General features: G+C 41.7%; 2 protein-coding genes across 8 annotated transcripts in view; one reads left to right on the top strand and one right to left on the bottom strand.

Moving 5' to 3' along the window:
- CLIP4 (CAP-Gly domain containing linker protein family member 4) overlaps nt 1–7,019 on the top strand; it is a 64,108-nt gene extending 57,089 nt beyond the window's left edge. For 6 of the 7 annotated variants that reach the window (XM_019943005.3, XM_019943007.3, XM_073791475.1 and 3 more), the window contains one exon: nt 4,767–7,019. In XM_019943005.3, coding sequence (XP_019798564.1) covers nt 4,767–5,088 — 322 coding nt within the window. In that variant the 3' untranslated portion in view covers nt 5,089–7,019. The remainder of the gene's footprint in view (nt 1–4,766) is intronic. The other variant, XM_019943009.3, reaches the window with a different exon arrangement.
- A 1,919-nt stretch (nt 7,020–8,938) lies between these two features.
- LOC101335510 (ALK receptor tyrosine kinase) overlaps nt 8,939–21,824 on the bottom strand; it is a 44,554-nt gene continuing 31,668 nt past the window's right edge. The window contains exons 11-13 of the mRNA XM_033838800.2: nt 19,483–19,617; nt 18,709–18,799; nt 8,939–16,822 (exon numbers count right to left, since the gene is read on the bottom strand). Of these exons, the coding sequence (XP_033694691.2) occupies nt 16,139–16,822; nt 18,709–18,799; nt 19,483–19,617 (910 nt within the window). The 3' untranslated portion in view covers nt 8,939–16,138. The remainder of the gene's footprint in view (nt 16,823–18,708; nt 18,800–19,482; nt 19,618–21,824) is intronic.

The raw sequence follows: 21,824 nt of genomic DNA, 5'->3' as shown, positions 1-21,824 counted from the left end.
ATTGGAAGGCCTCGCCAAGATCTGAGGTTTCACTTGAGAACGCTGACGGGTCCTGAGGCACTGGTAGGTACTGTTTAGCAGAGTTGGGTGGGTTTTGTTTTGTTTTTTTCCCTTCCTCAAAACCTCTACCAATTCTGAGATTTTAAAATTGGTCTCCTCACTTGAGTAGCTGAAAGAGTTTAAGGGCAATAACTTTATGCTCCAGTTTATTGAAGATATTCAAGAGTTCTTAGGCAGAATGGAAGAAATTACTAAGAAGAGGCAAGCAGGATATAGAGGATTTTGAAGGGGGAAAGGTATCAAAATCAGTGTCAAGATGTTGGTGAGGGGAAGAACATGATACAGAGAAGCAAGGGAAGGAGAGAGAAATCTGAACCGTGGGAATTATACAGCAGGTATGGATATGTACAAGATGATCTGTTGACATGAGAAGAAAATATCAGTACTTCTGTTGGTTTTCTTTGAAAATAAAAATAAATGAAGCTTTACTGATACTTCTACAGATTGACTCTAGTACCTGTTTTAAAAAAAATAAACATATTCTTATTGAGGATATATAATCAATTTAAAACTTATTTAGTTTTTACTTAAACAATATGTGACCAGATGTTTGGTGATCAGTGTTATACGAAACAAAAGAAAGACATTAGGTGTTTAGACTTTAGGTCCTAGGAAACCTGTCCCTGATCTCAGGGGTAAGAAACATTGTAGTGATTGGATGACTTTCTGCTGAAGTGACAGAGTTGATTGTATATTGTGCTGTTTTTAATCTGGAAGCATGATGTATTCTGAAGAATGTGGGTTGAAGAAATGAGTTTATTGACATTTATCAAACCCTGTGCCATTTTCTTGTCTATTCATATGGAAATAAAAGATACTTCCAGAAGAAACATGGAAAATATAGTCAGAGATAATGAAAATCCCTGCATAAGAAACTGGAAGGAATTGGGGCAAAGGGCATGTTTGCAAAAGAGGGCTGAGGAAAGGGAAGCAGCAGCCGGCTGCGCCGTTTTTGAGAAAGGGCAGATGTGCTTCTCCAGTTGGCTTATTGAGGTGGTGGTGATGAACACCTTCGTTCAGAGGAAAAAATGATGGAGGGGGTGTTGGAAGCAATTCTTCTGTCTTCAGAATTCTTAGTATATCTAATACCAAGCATGGGGGTAATAAACACAGGGAGCTTGAGATGTTAGCATAGGTGTCACTGCCACCTGGTAGGCACAGGCATCCTCTCTCCCACCGTCTGCATCCAGCCTGGGATCTGTAGCTCACCTGTCGCTACATCTCATTTCCATCATTACCAACTTAGCTTCTCCCCATGTTTTCAGAGTGCATCTCCTGAGAGTCTCCATTGGGTCCTCTCTGTGGAACCCAACCTGTCCACATGATGTATTTGGCCAGCTCAAATTTGAATGTCTTTGGGTAGAACTCATATAACCCGGTTGGCTGCAGGTTCCATCATTTCACGTCACATGTTCTCATTTTCTGCCTGTCCCGTAAAGCTTTTGAATTCTCAAACGCGGAATGAAATCCAGATTCATTGGCATAGCGTGTACAGGCCTGCCTGTTTCTCTGGACTTAGCTCTCGTGGTAAAATCCTCACAAGTGACAATTTGCTAAACTCTCTGCGCTGTTCAAAAAAATTTTTTTTAAGTTACACGTAATATATTTTGCTCCCATGACTATGTCTGCTTCCCTTCTCTGTCTGCTCATCTGTCAGATTTGTTCAAGTGTCACTTCCTCGCTGAAGTGTCTTCCCTGGGACCTTGAGTGAGGATAGATTTCTCCCTCTTTCGTGCGCCTTCTGCTTTGTACCCGTCTTTATTGCAGGATCTGTAACGTTTTACAGATTACTATGCACAAGTTCCTGGAGCCTAGCTCTGGACCTGCCATTTCATAGGTGAGCCGTTAGTGTTTTTGAAGGAGGAAGCAACGCTCTCCAGTGTAGCGTAATTTACAAATTTCTCACTTCCCTGGGCTTTTAGAGCTTTGACGTAACGTGAATCAAATCATTCTTATTGGAATGTTAAATCTTTACCCAAACTATTAAGTTTTGGCTTGGATATCGAGTTCGTTTATTACTTATTTCTTTCTTTAAAATTTTTCTGATTATGAAAGTAGATTGGACAAAATTTGAAAAAATTACACTAAATTAAATGCAGATCAAGATCGTCTGTAATTTTATCACCTAGATGAGATTATCACTGTTAGCATTTTGTCATATACTTCTCCAGCTTTTTTCTAATGCATGTATCTGAATTTTTAAGCAAAGTGGGACAAATCATACTCTATATACTCTTTGAAAGATTTTCCCCTTAACATATCCCATAATAATAATAATTTTATTCTTCTTCTTTAATAATTTTACTCAGTGTGACTTTTGCAGTGTTTTTAAAGACTGTGCTGTGCTGTGATATGAAACATTTTTGTGGCATTTGATAATACGTGAAAAAACATGAACTAATGGTAGGTGGCATACTCTTTAAACGCATGTCCGCCTCCCCCTCCCCACCCACGTATGTGTGTCTGTGTGTGTTCAGATGAATAGCTTTATTTTTTCCTAGTTCTTTCTTTTTTTTTAATTTATGCATTTAACTCTTTAATCTCTTGGGGATTTTTAAAATATGTAGTGTGTGGTAAGAATCATATTCTTTTCCAAATAAATGACCAGGTTTTACAGCATTCCTAATTAGAATGTTCACTCCTTTCCCACTGATTTGAAGCTTTACTTCTTATCACATATGAAATAATTGCATGTATTTTTCTAAAACATCTTCTCTGTGTCACTTAAAAGTACATTCTTACGCCAGGGCCACATTTTGTTTTTTTTTTTAAATTTATTTCTTGGCTGTGTTGGGTCTTTGCTGCTGCATGCAGGCTTTCTCTAGTTGTGGCGAGCGGGGGCTACTCTTCGTTGGCGGTGCACGGGCTTCTCTTTGCGGTGGCTTCTCTTGTTGAGGAGCATGGGCTCTAGGCACGCAGGCTTCAGTAGTTGTGGCTTGTGGGCTCAGTAGTTGTGGCTCACGGGCTTAGTTGCTCCGTGGTATGTGGGATCTTCCTGGACCAGGGATCAAACCCGTGTCCCCTGCATTGACAGGCAGATTGTTAACCACTGTGCCGCCAGGGACGTCCCCACATTGTTTTAATTTTTGTAATTTTATAATTTAACATAATGGCAATATAAATTTTGCCATATTATTATTTTTCAACCTTTTCTTAATTATTAATACCCATTGTGGTTGTGAGCAAGAGCCTGGCCTTTGTGCTTGACGACCTTGGATCTGAACCCCAGGTCTCCTCTTTACCATCTCTCTGACCTTAGGCAAATAGCTTGATTTTTCTTAGCCTCAAATTCCTCCCTGGTCTGGGCGAGGTTGGATGAGATAATGTATGTGAAGTGTTTGGTACATAGTAAGTGCTCGGGAAACGATAGATACCGTCATTATGTGAAATTCGAGTAATTTCATCAGGTTGCAAAAAAAAATATCATTTTGGGGAGGATTCATTTATATATATATGTTTCTATCCAGGAACAAAGCTTTTTCATTTTTCTTTTGTATATTCTTCGGTAAAGATTTATACTTTTCTTACAGCTCTTACGTATTTCTTTGTTAACTTTGTATTCGTGCATTTGACGTGGTAAATAATATTTTTTTCATTACATTTTATAACTAGGATTTATCAGATGTGGCATAGGACAGGCTTTGGCCTCAGTTTTCCTACCCATAAAATTAGAGTGCTCTTCCCTTCTCGGGGTCGTTAATAGGAAGAAATGAGACATGGTGTGTGAGAGTGTATTTAAAAATACGGAGAGTGGAATAAAATAGAAACCAAGCAGGACCCAGGCTCTGCTCGCAGTCAGGCTCCGTGCAGTTTTGGTAACAGGTTCTGAGTTGTCTCTACTGTGGGGCTGGGAGAAGGGTTTCTCCTGGAGGAGAGGTGGCGTGGACTGGCGGGTTGAAGGCTCCACTGGTGGTGGTTTCTGGATGACTGTTTTGGGAGGTCTCAGGTCATAGGACAAGCTCCTGGGCATGTTTCTGTTTTGGGCAGAGTTGGCTACTTCCCAGGGACAGTGGAGGAAGCCCTGGGCAGTATTGGCATGAGGCCTTGGACGGGTTCCACGTGTGGGTGCCCAGTAGTTGTGTCATCAGGTCAGGCTGGTGGCGGGTGCTAGGAGGCAGTGCCTTGTAAGTAATGTTTTGTTGTAGAGAAAAGAGGAGGGATCCTGATCCAGACGACTAAGGTCCTTCCTAATGTTAGTGACAGGGAGAGTGGCAAACCCTTAAATGTAACTGGAGTTCATTCGTAGAAGGTGTGTGTGTGTGCGCGCGTGTGTGTGTAGTTTCTAAAGTTGTGGATTAACAGTTTTTAGAAATGGTTTTCATGTAAAGGAGTATTTGAAAGGTGAGCAAAATGGCATTTTATTTACCACGGCCAAACCACTAGGCTCTTTTCCTTTTGCTTGTTCAGCAGGTGTAGGTGTCTTTTTTCTAATTGCTCTTTTACCGAGGGCATGCGCATATATAAATTGCTAGTGAAATCTTCAATCCAGATTAGGGTAGTATTAAAATAGCCAGAAGAGAAAAACGTTTTAATGTTAAAGAAAAGTATATCCTAATATTGCTATTTAGAATAAAAAAGATCAAGTTGTGAACATAAAGTATGCCCTTTTGTGAATGACTTGTGAACCTGGCTGTGGAAACGAATACGGTGAATTGCATCACGTGGCTTTCATGCTTCAGAGTTTCTCTTGCGTTCCCTCTGCACAGGTCGAAGCCCGCTCTGCGCCGCAGCTGGAGCAGCAGCACCACGGCCGGCGGCCTGGAGGGGCGCGTGAGGCTGCACGAGGGCTCCCAGGTCCTCCTCACCAGCTCCAACGAGATGGGCACCGTTAGGTACCTGGGCCCCACTGACTTTGCCTCAGGGATCTGGCTTGGACTGGAGCTTCGAAGCGCCAAGGGAAAGAATGATGGGGCAGTGGGGGACAAACGCTACTTCACCTGCAGGCCAAACCACGGGGTCCTAGTGAGGCCCAGCAGAGTGACCTACCGGGGAATAAACGGGTCAAAGCTTGTGGATGAGAATTGTTGAGTTAAACTTCTACAGTATTAAATGAGCTCATACACACACACACACAACGTAAAATAAAGAGTCCATGGCAAATGGTTTACTTTATTTAGCTTTTAGCCGTTATTTAAAATTTGAAAACAGAGCTATCTTCATGAAAAGCATTATAACAATTCAGAGAGACTCCTTTAAAAAGCTAGAAATACGAACTGTGGGAATCATGGTTCTCTTAAAACAATCTCAAAATCAGCCTTTTTTTTTTTTTAAGATTTATAGCTTTAGACCCAAGAGAATTCTGAGACTTGGGAAAAAATGTGCCATTAAGTGACTGACTGATGTTGCTTACTCTGTCTCATGTTTGCACAGAATAGTGGATTTTCCATATGCCATAACTGTGAAGGTTTTCACTAGCTTTGGTTAACGTAAGACCTTCACATGACCTTTTTCTGTCAAGTATTTTCAGAGTTTTTATTTCTTTCTGTACTAATAAGGACAGTAAGAGAATAATAGCTGTGTGACTAGGTATTTTTCATGTCTTTGGGTCAAGTTATTTGCCCTTCCAGGAATGCCTCACCTACAGGTACATTAGGACTGTAGGTAAGGCATTCCTGGAAGGGACTCTGGAGCTCAGCCTCTTGCCCGCTGCCAGGTTCTAAAGCCACTCTTCCTCACGCGGGGTCACAGGCTAGCTGGTTACCAGAGCTACAACTAGAACGTGGGTCTCCTGACCTGTGGCTCGGGCTCTTTCCGCTGTACAAAGCGTGTCATCTCAGATCTTTCTTCTGTGTTAGTGACTGACTGCCTCATCTGGAGGAACCACAAAAACCCATGATTAGGTTTATAAATTCAAGTCACAATTAGAATTTTTTGCACGTGCTTAATTAACTTCCTTATGGGACATATCTATAAAACATACATATATGAAGCACTTTTAAAATAAAGCATGATGCACTTTCCTCTTTGTGGAGGATTGGCCATCATTTCCTCCAGGGATATGAAAAACATTAAAAAAATTATATTTATGACAAGAGAGCAAATTAAGATGTGTTAAGAAGAATGTAGTAGCTATTCATTTAAATGTTTATGGTTTCTTGATGTTTTGTGTTATTATTCATAAAACCGGTGTTGCGTTTGCTGTTGTTGCTCTTTTTATATTTTCAGTTGTTGCAGAATTCAGCCTGTTATAAAGCTGCAGAACTGTATCATGTTTTTATTTTCCTTTTGAGCACATGTTAACAAACTAAGCTTCGTAATAGAGTGATGTAATAATGCAGAACATTTGTGTTGTGGGTATGTATTGAAGTTTGTCCTGTATGTATAAAGATATATCTTTTATTGTAGATATTTAGACTCTAAACTACCACGGAAATAGTGGAATAGTTTGCTTTATAAGATAAAAAGCATCCTTCAAAACGGAGCTTGCTTTGTGCTTTAGAAATAATACATTGAACTATTTTGCAATATACTATTTAAAATCTAAATTCTCTTGCTTTGCTGCCTTTTTAAAAAGGTGTGAAATTTCAAATATTGCTAGAGCTATTTTCCTGAAATACATTTGCAAAATAAGGCTGCTTTGTAATCAAGGAATATTTTTGATTGAAGAAAGTGACTGTACTGTGTCAAAAGTAAACTTATTTTATTATATAGTTTATTTCTTAAAAACTCTATTTATACCTTACCGTGAAGTCCATGACTACACTGAACTTGGTTGTCCATAATTCTTCCTGTTAAATATAAAACCCTGTAAGTTAGTAACAGTAATGCCAACACTGAATTTATTTTGAGGTCAGAGAACCAATTGTTCTCATATTTAGATTAGGATTATTAAATCCATGTAATGTGTATGTTTACGTATACTATACATAAAAATTAGGTGTTTTCATTGGTGTTTTGCTTATGTCATTCAAAGTTCATGTCTTGAGCATTAATAAAAAGGGAAGCTGTTTTGGTTTGGAGTGGCATGTTGTCACTGACCCTGCCTGCAACTCTCCTCTTCTCAGGTACTCAGAGTATATATGCTTTGTAGTTCACTTTTTTCTTCTTACAGTAATGACTTGGATTTGTCCCATCCTTACCCTATAGCAGTGGTCTCCAACCATTTTGGCACCAGGGACCGGTTTCGTGGAAGACAATTCTTCCACGGACCGGCGTGGGGGGATGGTTTCGGGATGATTCAAGCACATTACATTTATCGTGCACTTTATTTCTATTATTATTACATTGTAATATATAATGAAATAATTATACAACTCACTGTAATGTAAAATCAGTGGGAGCCCTGAGCTTGTTTTCACTTGCCACTCACTGATAGGGCTTTGATATGAGTCTGCAAGCAATTGATTTATTACGGTCTCTGTGCAGTCAAACCTCTCTGCTAATGATAATCTGTATTTGCAGCCGCTGCTCAGCGCTAGCATCACAGCCTCAGCTCCACCTCAGATCATCAGGCGTTAGGTTCGCATAAGGAGCACGCAACCTAGATCCCTCGCATGTGCTGTTCACAGTAGGGTTCGCGCTCCTATGAGACTCTAATGCCACCGCTGATCTGACAGGAGGCTGAGCTCAGGCAGTAATGTGAGCGATGGGGAGCGGCTGTAAATACAGATGAAGCTTTGCTCGCTGGCCCGCCGCTCACCTCCTGCTGTGCGGCCCAGGGGTTGGGGACCCTTGTCCTATAGAGAGTCTTAAAAAGTACCATGCTTCTACTCAGCAAATGAAGTTATGTTTTTAGCTACTCTCCGATTATATTGTTTTGATGGACAGAGAGCCATTTAAGAAAAGAATGTATTTCTTTGGTTTTCTAAAATTGCTTAATTATCTTTTATATCAGTGGGATTTCATTTGTTTATTTAGGGTTGGATAGAAAACCTTGCGTTTATAGATTTCAAAATATATATAAATAAGTATCTACATTCTACTAAAAGGCTTTGTTTCTATATTTCCAGGTAATTTGATGGGAGTATTTTTTAAGTGCTGAAAAGTGTTGAGATACAGACATTTGTGGAATCTGAGCTGAGGCATTGAAATCTTGGTGAGACCGTTGCACTGTCTTCTCCCGAACTCCTTATCCCCTCTCGTGTGTTATTTTTCTCCTTAGCATTTACCACCCTTGGTCATGCTACAACTTTTTGCTCATTACTTGTCCTGTCCCTCACTGGATTGAGGGATGGGTTTTGACTGTTTTGTTCATCATTTCCTCCCTAACACCTGGAATAACACTTGGCACCTACTGCAGGCTCGGGAAGCATTTGTTAAATGAACAGAGGCAGTGGAGGCTGTCGATGGTTTAAAGTAGAGGTGTTGTCTCGCCAGCTTCAGCCAGGTGGGCTTGAGAGACCAGGCCGTGGGACGGGTAAATTTTGCTGGGTAGGGGAGGACACAGGACAAGAAAGGTTTGAGTCATGGTAGCCCAACTTTACCCCAAAATAGTGACATGAAGGAGATAGAAGGATGTTGGGTGTCAGGGGTAGAAAAGGGGGCAGGAAAGACACAGTGGGGTCACCTAACTGCCTGTCTATTGTCCCTGGGGCTGGTTTTGAATATCTGTTGTGATATGATGGTAATTTAGGGAACACAGTAACATGTGTGGTCTAACACAGAGAGGATGAACTGGATCTCACCCAGGTGTGCACAGCATTGGTTTCCGGTGCCAAGCATTTTTGTTTCAGAGTTTTATTTTGGACCTGCCTATTTAGGCTATGTGATAATATTATTTAAGCCACGTTGACTGAGGCTAGAGACCTAATGTGTTAGGGATCATGCTTAGTTAAGAAATAGATCTAGTAATTTTAACCGTTCACTGGATATTTGTTATCTAAATGATTGACTCAGAGACATATAATATGTATCACCACATGGCAAGCAAGTAGGAGAATTTATTTTTTATTTTTCTTCATGCCCTTTGCTTCACTACACTTATTTGTAATACAAACACAGTAGGTAATACAAAACTCACATCACATATATTTTTAGTAATTGTTTAGTAATATCCCTTGGTACATAGGCTCTTATTTACAAACAATGTCACATAAGCTGCTTGAATATACAACAGACATTCTTAGTGGAGCTTGTGTGTGGGCTGAACAAGTTAAGTAGATCATGTTAAGATTTTCTTACCAGCAGAATATGATGCCTTTGCGTAGGCAAAAAGAATTTTTTCTAGCAAAATTTTTGCCAGTGCTCCTTTTTACAGAAGGGAAAAAGGAGTTTATGGGGAGGAATTAGAGTAGATGGGCACATGTTACTGACAACAATATATTTTCATTATGCGTGGTAGAAATGAAATTTCTTTTCTGCTTGTAGCCTTTTCCCTTGACGAGAAAGGCACCAAGCGGTGTGGGAACCTTTTTCCTCTCGTCCCTTTAGAATATCTTATAACGAATAGAATTTTCACGATAAAGCAGCAGCAGGTCTCATTATTTTTCAGTTCAAATAGGGAAGTGTGGTCGTGGTGCTGCAGCAGGGCAGTAAGTTCTGAGTTATGTTAGTAAAGATACTCTAGGTGTTTAAATTGAGCCTATTAGCTTAAAACATAACCTGTCCCTAGTGATCACTGCCGTCATTTGACAAATGATCATAAATATGGTTTTAATTTCAGCTCTAAAACCCTAAATGAACCCAGATGTCAAGTTTGTTGCTCCTGTAGATACGCAGGTCCTTACACTCAGGCACACCTTGTACGCCTCTGTCCTCGGAGGAACTGGTCTTAGGATTGGATGTTTAGTCGGAGTTGTTTGAATTGGATAGATGAAATTAAATAGGGAGTATCAGGAAGCTACTTGCGCTGAACTGAATTTGAATTTGAAGCATTCCTAAAGTTTAGGAAGTTTAAATATCCAGATGCCGTGTTCTCCTTGACCTGTGTTGATCTCAGAGGTTAAGTTCTTTCACCTCCAGCCTGATAGAGGTGTTACTCAAAGTACCCTTACCTTCTTGAAGACTGGACTAACTATTTTTCACATAACAAATCAAATCAGACTGACATGGAAATGAATCATGTTAAAATTACATGCACAGCTTCAAGCCGTTCTTTTTATTCTTTCTCTAATACGACTTCCGAGATTCAGCTTACATCTCAGTCAACAGTGTTGTTGATGACACTGGCTGTCCCTGACAGTTCTTGTTATGAAGGATAGGTGTTACTACACAATATCTTTGGGAAAAATCCTAAAATGGATTTTAAAATGAATTTTAATAGTCATAAAAGTCCCAATTGGTGACAGGGGAAAGTAGATTTTGTATTATACACAATAGAGAAGAGGATTAAAGTGAAAGTTTTCAGTCTCCTTTATTGAACCTGCCAGTAAAAATGGATTTCTAATAAGAATTCCAGTAGATTATATGTATCAGTTTAAAATGTTGTGATTTTTCTCAAGCAATCTTTTCTCTTTCTTGAAGGGACTAGGGCTTAGGGAAGTAAGAAATAGCATGAGATTTCTTGAGGTCTCACTTCACACTCCTTGGCGTGTGACAGAGGAGAATTCAGTGTCATGTTCTGCTTTAGTTTCTTTTATAAAACATCACCGGCTGCTAACTGGTACATACATGAGGAAAAAGAATTTGTCTTTAATCTTACTTTCCTTCTTACTGAGAACTGTGAACTACCACATAAATATAATTTTGAAATAATGCAAAAATATTTAAACTGGTTTTTCTCCCCTCAACTGTTAGATGCGCTAAAATGTAGACAGTTGCCTGCAGTTGTCACAATCTTCTCTTGGTCTTTTGCTGGGGCATTTGAGTTGGCTGTCTTTTGGGGATTCCCTACTACTAGATCCACTACAACGCTATATAATTCGGAACAGGTTTCCAAAAATTGCCCTCCAGTGGCAGTGGGTGTCTCCACAAACCCGAAAAGAGGGATTCTCTCCAATCCAATGGTGACTGGGAGAGAAGACTCCTGTCATTAGTGAATTCCTCATCATCATGGTTCCATGGTGCTTGTTCAGAGATGCCTGACTCCACACACACTGCCTGGTTGCGAATGTGTGGCCTGTCCTGGGCTTTGTTACTCTGGGAATGAGCACTGACAGCAAGTGCGTCAGATCTGTCATCGAGTATTAGGTGTGGTTAAAGATAACGCTTCAAGTGATAAGTTGCATGATTTTACTTTGCTAATAAGGTGGCCACTGTGGCAAATGTAATAGAGAGTAAGTGGTGCCGTGGTGAGCGTGAAGGTCGCTAAACAGACGTGATTCTCACAGTCCTGCGTCAGCTTTGCTTCTTTCAGGAAACCACCCCAGACAGCAACTTCATTTTGCCATGTTAATGATTTTGTGATTTGTTACAGAGATCTTTGAATAGAACAATAAACAGAGAGCTGATGCTAAACTTCTTTCTGGTCTGCTTTTGTATAAAGGTTAAATATAATTTGGCTCACTGGGATTGTGCACTGAATTAATTGGCTTTAGCCTCGGAATGAATTAAGGGTCTCTCACACACACACACACACACACGCACGTGCACACGCACACACTGGTCATGTCCTACCAACTGTGGGCCAGGTGTTGGGATTTACCTTACACAGAGGTGAAGTCTTACAGAATCATAGACTTCAGAATCAAAGGAAGGGGGCCTCTGAGACCAAACTGCTCATGTTTTTAAATGAGAAAGTGAGAGTTTAACTTGCTCGGGTCATGTAGGTAGGTAATTGCTGTCTAACACCTACACCCTTAACTCCTGCTCGGTCTGCCTGCTGTTTCTCAAATAATTGATGCGCGCTAAACCATGCAACATATCATAACCATCTGAGGTTTTAACAGTCTGATAGTCATCTATACTGGCAAATAACCTCTCAAGATGTCAACGCTCTAGGGAGCGTTAATCTACTAGTTGCTAAGGCTTAGTGAGTTCATTTAGTAAGACTGCCTTTCAGCTAACACCGGCTGAAAAGCACCTACCCAACGAGCCTTTTAGTGATGGCGGGATAACTAATTGTGAGCAATTGCTTTCAAGGAGGCAGTAGGCCTTAGCAGATGAACGGAGTGGGGCAACCGCTGGAGCACATGTCAAGCAGAAGGATCTGAGGAATGGACGGCGGACGGCGCCGCAGGCAGACCCGGGACCTGCGGTTCTCCTACCCTGGTGGTGCCGTCTTTACGTGGAAGGGTTACACGCTTGTTTACATCTCCTGAACAGCCGAAGAGGGGAGAGACGTCGCTCTGGTGCTGTGGTTAGTGTCCGTGTTCCTCCCTGCCCCCCAACTCCATGCCATATTCTTTTGTTGCACTGAGCTTTCCAAATGTTTTAAAGCTGTTAAGCTAGGGCTAAAAATAGCTTTGTACTTGAGTGGTGCATTAGAACTTAAACACACCTACTGAGGATACCAAATCAAAACAGAATCTGAATAGAAGCCTTACCAGTTGTTCTTGATAATTATCTTTTATTTTAGGGCATCCTGTGGAGGATTATGGGAATGCTGGTTTTCGTTTTGTATGTTCACACAACAGCATAGGGAACCATCTGCTGCAATGAAATTAGCAAAGTCAAGTTGTATGTTCTTGGGGGACCCATTTAAAAAGTCATTAGCTAAAGACAGATTGACAACACACTTCATACATTTTATGACTCTTGTCATAGGAAGTCTGTTATTCAGAGTAGTCTAAATTCATAAGCGTCATGTTTTAGGTCTACAAAGCTCATGTGAATTTTAATCCTACTATTACTGGAGAAAAATCTAGCAAAATAGCCTGATCCCTTAGAATTTCTTAGTGCTATGCCGTGTGGATTTGGATGCAAAAGCCTCACATTTTATGGGCTGAAGTTAATCTGTGGTTACGTAATATCTTACAGCTGTAGCGCTTACCAAGCACTACATGGAGAGGCCAGAAAATTTTTAAAAAGAATTCATCCAATGGGTTAAATATCTTCCTTTGATGCTTATTTTTTAACACTAAGTGTGGTAGAGAGTCTTCACATTCTTCTTTTGCCCTGAAAGCCCTTGGTTCTGGTAGGGTTCTTGCTACCGTCATTAAATAAGTGACAGGCAAAGCCAACATGGCACAGAAGGGGAGCCGGGAGGGCCAGACGGGGGTGGTGGGGAGGGCAGGTGTGTAGAGACACACGCTGGCTGTTGAAATTCTCCCCACACCCAACCCAAATCACTTGGGAATTCAAGAGGCATGAGAGGGAGTGCTTGTGCTTTCACACAATTTACAATCTTCCTGAGGGGCAGTGAGAAAGGGAAGTTACTGTCCTTATTTTGTACAATATATGGAGACGTTGAGGTATTGACAGGTCTGATAAGCCATGGAGAGCCAGGACTCACATCCTAACGGGCTAGAGAATCTGGTCTTTCAACTACTAAGTATACCTTACTCTTTCTAAAACATGAAGTTCATTCCTGCTATGTTGATTGGCTGTCATTTTGAGGTGCCACGTATGGATAAACTGGTCATTCCTCACAGATTGCTGATTTCCCAATGGAACGATTGTGAACTCTGATGAGCTTCTTTCTAGACATGGAATAAGAATAATTATACTAGCTTATGGTTTAATTCCCATAACATCTACAGACTTTTAATTGTGCCTGTTCATGTTCTGGGTGGGACTTTGCATCATAACTAATAAATATGTGAGTCCACAGCATCTGTACAAATTGCTGGAGCCATATGGCTGGAGCAATATTGAGTGTACAACAGTCCAGATTAATACCGTGCCAATACCTGGGCTTACAGTGAGTTAAATAAAACATCTTGAGGACGTTATATCTCAGTGTGGAGTTGTTTATTTTCCACGTATACAAGCTTTTAAGATTGGACTCTCATTTACACGAAAATTGATACCAATAAAGATGATTAGAGAGAATCAACAAATCAATCTCAGTGGTAGTAAGGCACAACCTGAAAATGTAATGGATCTGTAGTTTTTAAGAAGAGAAAGGGCTAAGATGTTTTTCCTTGTTAATGAAAGAGTTGGCTATTTAACCACGTAACATGCTCCCTGTTTCACTGGCTACTGGTGTTACAAATATAAAATGAAATTGTTCTTCTCAGTTTTGACAGCTCTCTGTCATCCTTTGAGGAGAGTGTTTTTCAAAGTGTGATTCTTGCACCCCTTCAGGTGGTTTACAAATTAGACTAATGTTTATATAATTAGACTTGACTTCGCACCAGGCATGAGCTAAAACTTTATTGATAACAGGTATTTAGAGATGAGTTCATGGATGGTTCATCTTCATGTGTGTCTGATGAAAATATTTTTGGCAGTTAAAGGAAAAGTGGTGTCCAGGGTGTCAGTGCTTCTAGAGATGTGCAGAACTACTGACGAGGGCAAGGCTCTGCCATGGGAGGAATCAACACTCACTGGTCTAGTGTTGGCTTAGAACAGAGTGGCTTTCCCACAACCAGAGTGAGACTTTTTGTTTTCTTTTTTTTTTTTGCAGTACGTGGGCCTCTCACCGTTGTGGCCTCTCCAGCCGTGGAGCACAGGCTCCGGACGCGCAGGCTCAGCGGCCACGGCCCATGGGCCCAGCCGCTCCATGGCACGCGGGATCCTCCCAGACCGGGGCACAAACCCACGTCCCCTGCATCGGCAGGCGGACTCTCAACCACTGCGCCACCAGGGAAGCCCCAGAGTGAGACTTTTGATGTAGGTGAACTTAAGAAGGTAGGAGAAAAGGTAGATGAACACTGTCCTTTCGCTTGGGAATGCTTAGTGCCTAACAAGCGATAAAAGATGCTTTCCTCCCAAAGTGATGTTTTGGCACAGCTACCACCAGAAAAGAAACTGGGCAGGAGAACGAAGGGGAGCAGAAAGAAAGAATGAGATAAAGCATCACTGCATATGTACATGTGTAAGGTTTAACAGATTCCCAACTCCTTTGCATGGAGATAAATTTCATCCGCGAAAACCAAGTTCAGAACTCCCATCCTAATGTGTCACTGCCAACCTCAGCACTCCAAGTGTTCCTTAGTTCCTTTACTCATTGCCACCCAGAGAAAAAATTCTCTTTTACCCTGTAGTTGACAGGTATACAGATTATGCTCTGTGTATTTCAGCAAATTTGTGTTTCCGTGTATGCTAGGATCACATGATTAAGGGAGCGAAAACTCGGGTGAAGCCCGAGGAAGGAAGGATCGATACTGCATTCGTACCTCTTCTTAGGACCGTCGGAGGGCCTGCTACTCCAATGATCCACCACTAGTAGTAGAAACTTCAACTTGGGAAGCTTCGTGATTGAAACTGTTGGAAGGTTTGACACTAATGCCCATGAGTGGATATGTTTCTCTGCTTCCATGTATCACTGCTGCTTAAATTTTTTCTTTTTAAATCATCGGAGTTTATTTTCGTGGAAAGTCTTAAAATAAGTAAGTAATAATTTAAATCTTGAGTTTTCAACCCAGTAGGAAACCTCACACTCAGTTGTTCACTTTTAGTAGGAGGGTTCTCTTAAGGCATGAGGTATATTAATTGGATGTTGGAATCTCTCGATCTGTACCCGTGTTTTGTCATCTCAAAGCACTTTGAGTGTTTGCATTTCATTTAGATGAGTGTATACACATTTTCTCTCTACTACCGTAACTATTTACCACATTTTTACGATCGTCGATGAATCACCACAACTGAAAACATCCAAACGTCATCCACAGTGACGTTTCAGCGAGTTGTCTATGATTTTTCTTTTCCAAGTAAAGAATGTCTTTCCCCGCGCTGACTCACTGCAGAGAACTCCCTTATTTCTGTTCCCTCTGTCCTCAAGTGGTCCATGCCCACATCAACAAGGTAAGGGAACATCTATGACTCCAACTAGGAAACACATGAGCGCTAGTTCTGCGTGCGTGGAGGCGGAGCGCACAGGATTGGAAAGAAACAGGGAGAGGTGGACACCAGCCGTGCGTCAAAACCCTGCGCAGCCCCGTTCGGGACTCGTGTTTATCATTCGTCTTTATGAGATTTTCTCCTCTTGAAAGAACAGGATGAACCCGTGCTCAAAACCTCTTGAAGCAGTTTGAAAATACAGCTTGTGATGTGCCACTTCAAAACAAGTTGGCACAGAATGAAAAGTGACGTTTGCTCTGGGGCTTGCGGAGGGCCCGTTACCTGGCGCACGCCGCCCTCGGGCTGCGGCTCGGGCTCAGGGCGCAGGCTGGCTCTTGGCCGCGGGGTCCTCGTAGCGGCCCGGGCCCGGGGCGGCGGCCTCCGGGGGGAAGCCCTGCTGCTGGTAGCCGTAGTGGACGGTGCCGCACGGGAAGTGGCGCAGCCTGAACAGGGGCACGTCCCTCAGGCTGGTGGTCAGCGAGGACGGCTCGAGGAGCAGAGAGGTGCCTGGACGGTGGCCGGCGGCCGCGGGAGGCAGGATGGCACGGCCGCCCTCGCCGCCCGGGTTCCCCCTCTCGCGCTGCTCCTTCTTCGCCGGAGGATTGCTCTTTTTGGTGGGTTTCTCTGTAAACCAGGAGCCGTAAGTTGGGTTCCATAGGCTGGTGGGCTTGTTTCTGGACCCCTGGACTTGGTGCAGCTCCGAGGGCGGGTTGGACTGAGAGAATGCCATGTTAACGTGTCCCCCCTTCACGGCCAGCGCCCTGGCGCCTCGGGCAGAGGCCTCTGCGGCCACGGGCTTCTTGCCGGCTTTGCCCGAGGAGGTGGAAGGCAGAGCCGTGCGGGCGGCTGGCTCGCGGCCCTCCTCCCGCTTGGCCTGGGGAGCGGAGACCAGCAGAGGAGGGATTCCCTCAGGGTCCTTGGGCCTCATGGGCACCTTCTCTTCCTCTTCCACGAGGGGCCCGTATTCTATGGGCAAAGCAGTGTTGATCACATCTGGGTCCTACAGGTGGGAGAAATGGACGGACGGAAACTTTGAACCACAGGCCAAACATGTTGGATCTGGAAGCTCCCTTAGCGCGGATGTCATCCGAACTTATTTTACAGATGAAGAGACTATTCAGTGTTCATTGGGAATCTGCTAATTTATAAGCACGGGGGAATAAGAAACAGGAAATCATCCTCATCTTTGGAGAGCTTGGTGGATAAGTACCATTACGGAAGTGCCTGCAGGGTGCTGGGAGAGGGTGCCGGGAAGTGGCCCACTGCCAGGGCAGGGGAGAGGGGTCAGGAAAGACTTCGCAGAGACCACCTTTGGGCAAATCTTACAGATTAATGGATTTAAAAGATTGTAAATTACTTTTAAAAATGATTCCTTTCAACTAAAAAGTCTATGTGCTTGACTTCAAGTGTGTGTGTGTTTGTGTGTGTGTTGGGGGCAAGGGGAGGGTAGGAGAGGAGAGACACACTATGTGGGCTTAACAGGTTAACCTCTAGTTCTCGTCTTTCCATTTCCATCATGTTTGGATGGGCTACACTTGATTATAACATTTCTGGGTGTAGTCATCGTATCATTACACGGGCCAATATCACAATGCAGTGGTTCTTTAACTAGTTTGTATCTGATGACACCCAGGAAATACTGAAGTGCTACGAGGAAAACCGTTTACAAAATCAGCTCTGTGCTAGATCATTTTTACAGCAACAGACTAATACAGAAAAGCGGAAGGCAGTTGCCAGAGATTTGAGGAAAATCTGTGGTAGAAAGCTTAAAGTTGCAGAAACTTGATTCTGTAATATTTTATGCAAATTGGAAAAACCATTACTTCGGTTTAACAGAAAAACATATAGGTCCAGTATTCATCAGTAAAGAGTTTAAGAGTAAAAAACAACTACCTTCTAATTCTCTCTGCTTTAGTCTTAATTCCTTCCCTATTAATCATTAATCTCTATAGTGAGTCATTCAAAATATGCTTGTACAGAGTTCCTTGCTTTTAAGAGGGATCTTAGGTACTTTGGAGAAGAAAATTACTCCAAAGTATATATACTTAAGTGGATGTATTCCATTAATATTACAACATAATAACCTAAAAGCCACTGAACGTAAAGTTCTCTGAAAGAACCCCGAATGACTTGAAGTCTGTGTAGATAAATGCCTTCCGAGCCCAAAGGACCCGAAAAGATGGAATCATGAGGACAGGAAATGACTACAGTGTGAAAATGGGTATGTCTATTGTCACAGCTAAGATGAGAGGGAGTTTAGAGAGGTAGTGGCTTATTGTCTGACTTCTAAAATGTTCTCCAGAATTAGATATCCTGACGGAATGAGAGGCAAGAGAGGGAAAGAAAGCACATACAGCGGAGAGGAGGTAAGTGCTGGCCTGAAAGTGGTGCAAGTGGTGCAGAAGGAGGGGCCGCCCTGAAGGAGAGGAGGACACGGCTCCACTGAGGACGGCGCAGGTGCAGAGACGAGGGAAACGGAGGGGGCGGGGGTTCTCACTTGATGGCCTCCTCTCTTGAGGAGGTAGGAGGCGTAGTCGTCTGCAGAAATGGTATCCCATTTCTATCAAAAGAGGAAAAACTTAGTCCTTACTGATGGAAATGGGAGCGGGATTTGCGTAGGGACGAGCGGGATGGCGGGGAAGCTGTGTGGCTTGGACAAAACCTCTCCAAGCCTCAGCTCCTCTTAAGTGGCAGCGACTAGTATTTGTCTACAAAACAGGCAAACTGAGCTACTACTCATTTTACTTTATAGATAATTAACATTCGTCCTCATGATCATAACTCATGTTTCCTGGCTGGTGTAACTGTTATTTCCCATTTTGGTATTTGCCATCTGCAAGACTTTTCCATATAAACGCTGGCCAAGGGGGGCGGAAATGTTTATACCTGGGTGCAGTATTCAATCCTCTCCAAAATTATGGCAAAGTTGGGCCTGTCTTCAGGCTGATGTTGCCAGCACTGGGTCATTATCCGGTATCTAAAATAAGAACAAGCACATTAATTAGAATCAAGAGAAACAGGATGAAAAATACGTTTTTTCCCCCAGCACTTTTCTAAATGGGACTGGAATGGTACTGTCTTCGAGGGTGGGGACTCATCTTGTCCCGTGTTGGCACATGTTGCCCTCTGCTGATGGGCAGAGTGTGAAGGTGTATATAACATAGGGCTCGTGAACATGGACATCCTGGTGTTTACGTTACATATGTCTCCTCTCGTTCCATTCCTGAATTAAAGTCAGCTCTGGGACAGAATATTCTATTTCCCATCTGCCTTGTTTGTGGGAACGAGGGATGCCAGACAGGACAGCAGAAAACGCAGGGAATAGAAACACTTAAAGGAGACTCAAGACCCATGGTGCAGGGCGGCAGGGGCGGAGTCTGGGACACAGATTCCTAGGAGGTGCTTGAGGCGTGTGAGCCTGGTGAGGCCACAGCCTCCATCCAGACGACGGATACCTTTTCAGGTGTGACATTATTGCTTTCACGGGGCTGGAAGACTAACCCATTGAAGCCACAGACATAGTCCTCTCTTGGGGCATATTAAATGAGGTCAGCCGTCTGGTTCCTTATTTTAAAACAAAAAAGCATATGTGGCTGCAGATATTCCTTGAAAAGGAAAACTGTGCTTAGTAACTTGTAGAAATTCCTAAAAGAGTCGTACACAGGCCCGGGGCAGTTCTTAGGTGGGTCCATCCGTCCTCCACTGGTGACAAACTCCAGAACCTCCTGGTTGCTTTTGCTAGGGTACGGCATGTATCCAAGAGAGAAGATTTCCCACAGAAGCACTCCGAAGGACCTGCGCACAGGACGGGAGATGTGGATACGGGTACACACACAGACACAGGCACTGACACACACACGTGTACACATACACACTCGGACACACACATAAATACACAGACGCACATACATATCATATACACAGGGTCATAAACACATACACAGACACACATACATAGACACACACAGACGTACACAATGTAAAATTTTAATTTTTTAAATTTCACATTTTTTCCATAATAAAGAACTCTTCATATGGAGAAAAAGAAAAGAATGAGAAAGTAGTCACATGTGAAGCTCCATAAAAACATAACCAGCATGTTATTTTTTTTTGTTCACGTTTCTGTGCTTAGATTTTTTTTATATAATTGCTGTGATTTTTTTTTTGCAAATTCCATTACAGCATAAACATTCTGCATGCTAATACCACCATTTTTATAAATAGAATTTGACATGGCTGTAGAGTGTTCCACTGAGTAGCTGTGCCACAATTTGCTGTATCATTTCCATACTGTTTTACATTTTTAAAATATTTAAAAATACTGTGCTGAACATCTTTATACATTTTTAAAAGGATAATTTCCTTAGGATAAATTTCCTGAATTTAGAATTAGGATAATCTAGTAAAATCTAGGATCATTTTAAAGGAATTACTAGGTCAAAATAATATGAACACTGAAACCTTCGTTACCCATATTGTCCATTTGACTTCCCAAGAGGTCACTCTGACCATCAGCCAGCATTGTGCATCAGGCACTCCCACCAACACTGAGAACTTCTGCTGATTTTTAAGGTAAAAAATGGTAGAATATTTTAAATTATGTTCATTGACTTGATAATTAACACGGTTGAGTGTGTGTGTTAATTCATTTTTTTCTCCTATGAATGGTTCATATTTAACCACATATTGTCCATTTTAAACCACATATTGTTTTGGTATCGATCAGTTTTTTGATTTATAGACAAACTTGATATATCAAAGATGTTAACCTTTTATCCACAATTCAAATAACTTCTATTAGTTGCTTTCTAATTCTCCTTTTTAGCATGCCAAAGGTTTTTATTTTTAGGTAGTCAAATCTATTTAAAATTTTTTTTGTGATTTCCTCCATCTGTTTTATAGATTCTATAGTCCTCTCTTTACCAGCAATTAGATGAATATTTGCTATTTTCTTCCAGTTGTATTTGTTTTTTTCTCTCTTCCCAAATCCAGTCGGAATTGAGTTTGGTGTATAGTGTGAGGTAAGGATGTCACTTTATTAGCTCTTCTAAAACCACTTTTCGAACAATACATATTCCTAAAATAATTTTCTCTTCAACTATTGACTTGTGAGTAAAACAGGTCTGTTCCAGGCTATCTATTCACTTCATCGATTTGCCTCCTTCTTGCACTGATACTACTCTCTTTTACTTTTTGTGTATTTATGTTTTAATATCTGGTAGGGCATTTCCCCCTTATTTCTCTCTTTTTAAAGAAATGTATTTGATTTCTCATTTATTTGCTTTAAATGAACTTTATAATGATTTTTATCATGTTCCAAAATCATCTGCTTTGATATTTTGACTAAAACTTCTATTTTAAAACTTTAATTTCATAATTAGCTTTTTGACCAAAAAAAGAGCCTATTTTAATTTTTGTGTCTGGTTGTAGTTTTCCGATGTTAATAAATATTACCTCAAAAATTGTAAAGAACTATAGTTCCTCCATCTCCTAAGGAACACAAAGTACTTTTTATTGACATAATTTAGGTGAAATTTCAAAGGTTCTTGTGAGGAGAATTGGGCAAAGATATTTTCCATATATTTTAGGTGAGAAGGCTGAAGCAGAGGTTATTATACAGCTAATTCAAGACAGACTGGAATACATTATTAGATCTCTTAATTCTACTACCTACAGATTGCCTGGTGCATATATTATTCCTCTCTGTTTGGTGGTCTGCCCCCAAGGCAAAACAAAATAAGCAAAATCATGGATGAAACTGGCAGCAGGGCTTAAAGAATTCCAGCGATACGTTTTCTGCTTGTCTAGATAGACAGCTAGGGAGATAGATTGCAGTATCCTTTGAGAGAACCACTGTATAGACTGAAAATAGGTGTTTATTTTCTTACTTTAGAGTTCAAGGGAGCAAGAAGTCATGCTGTTTATAGAACGTGGATAATTTCAGGTAAGTAGTGTTGTCAGATTTAGCAGATAACCAGACAGGACACTCAGTAACATCTGAA

This window comes from Tursiops truncatus, chromosome 14 (genome assembly GCF_011762595.2).
Source record: "Tursiops truncatus isolate mTurTru1 chromosome 14, mTurTru1.mat.Y, whole genome shotgun sequence".
Lineage (NCBI taxonomy): Eukaryota > Metazoa > Chordata > Mammalia > Artiodactyla > Delphinidae > Tursiops > Tursiops truncatus.
This window is presented reverse-complemented; position numbering and strand designations above follow the sequence as displayed.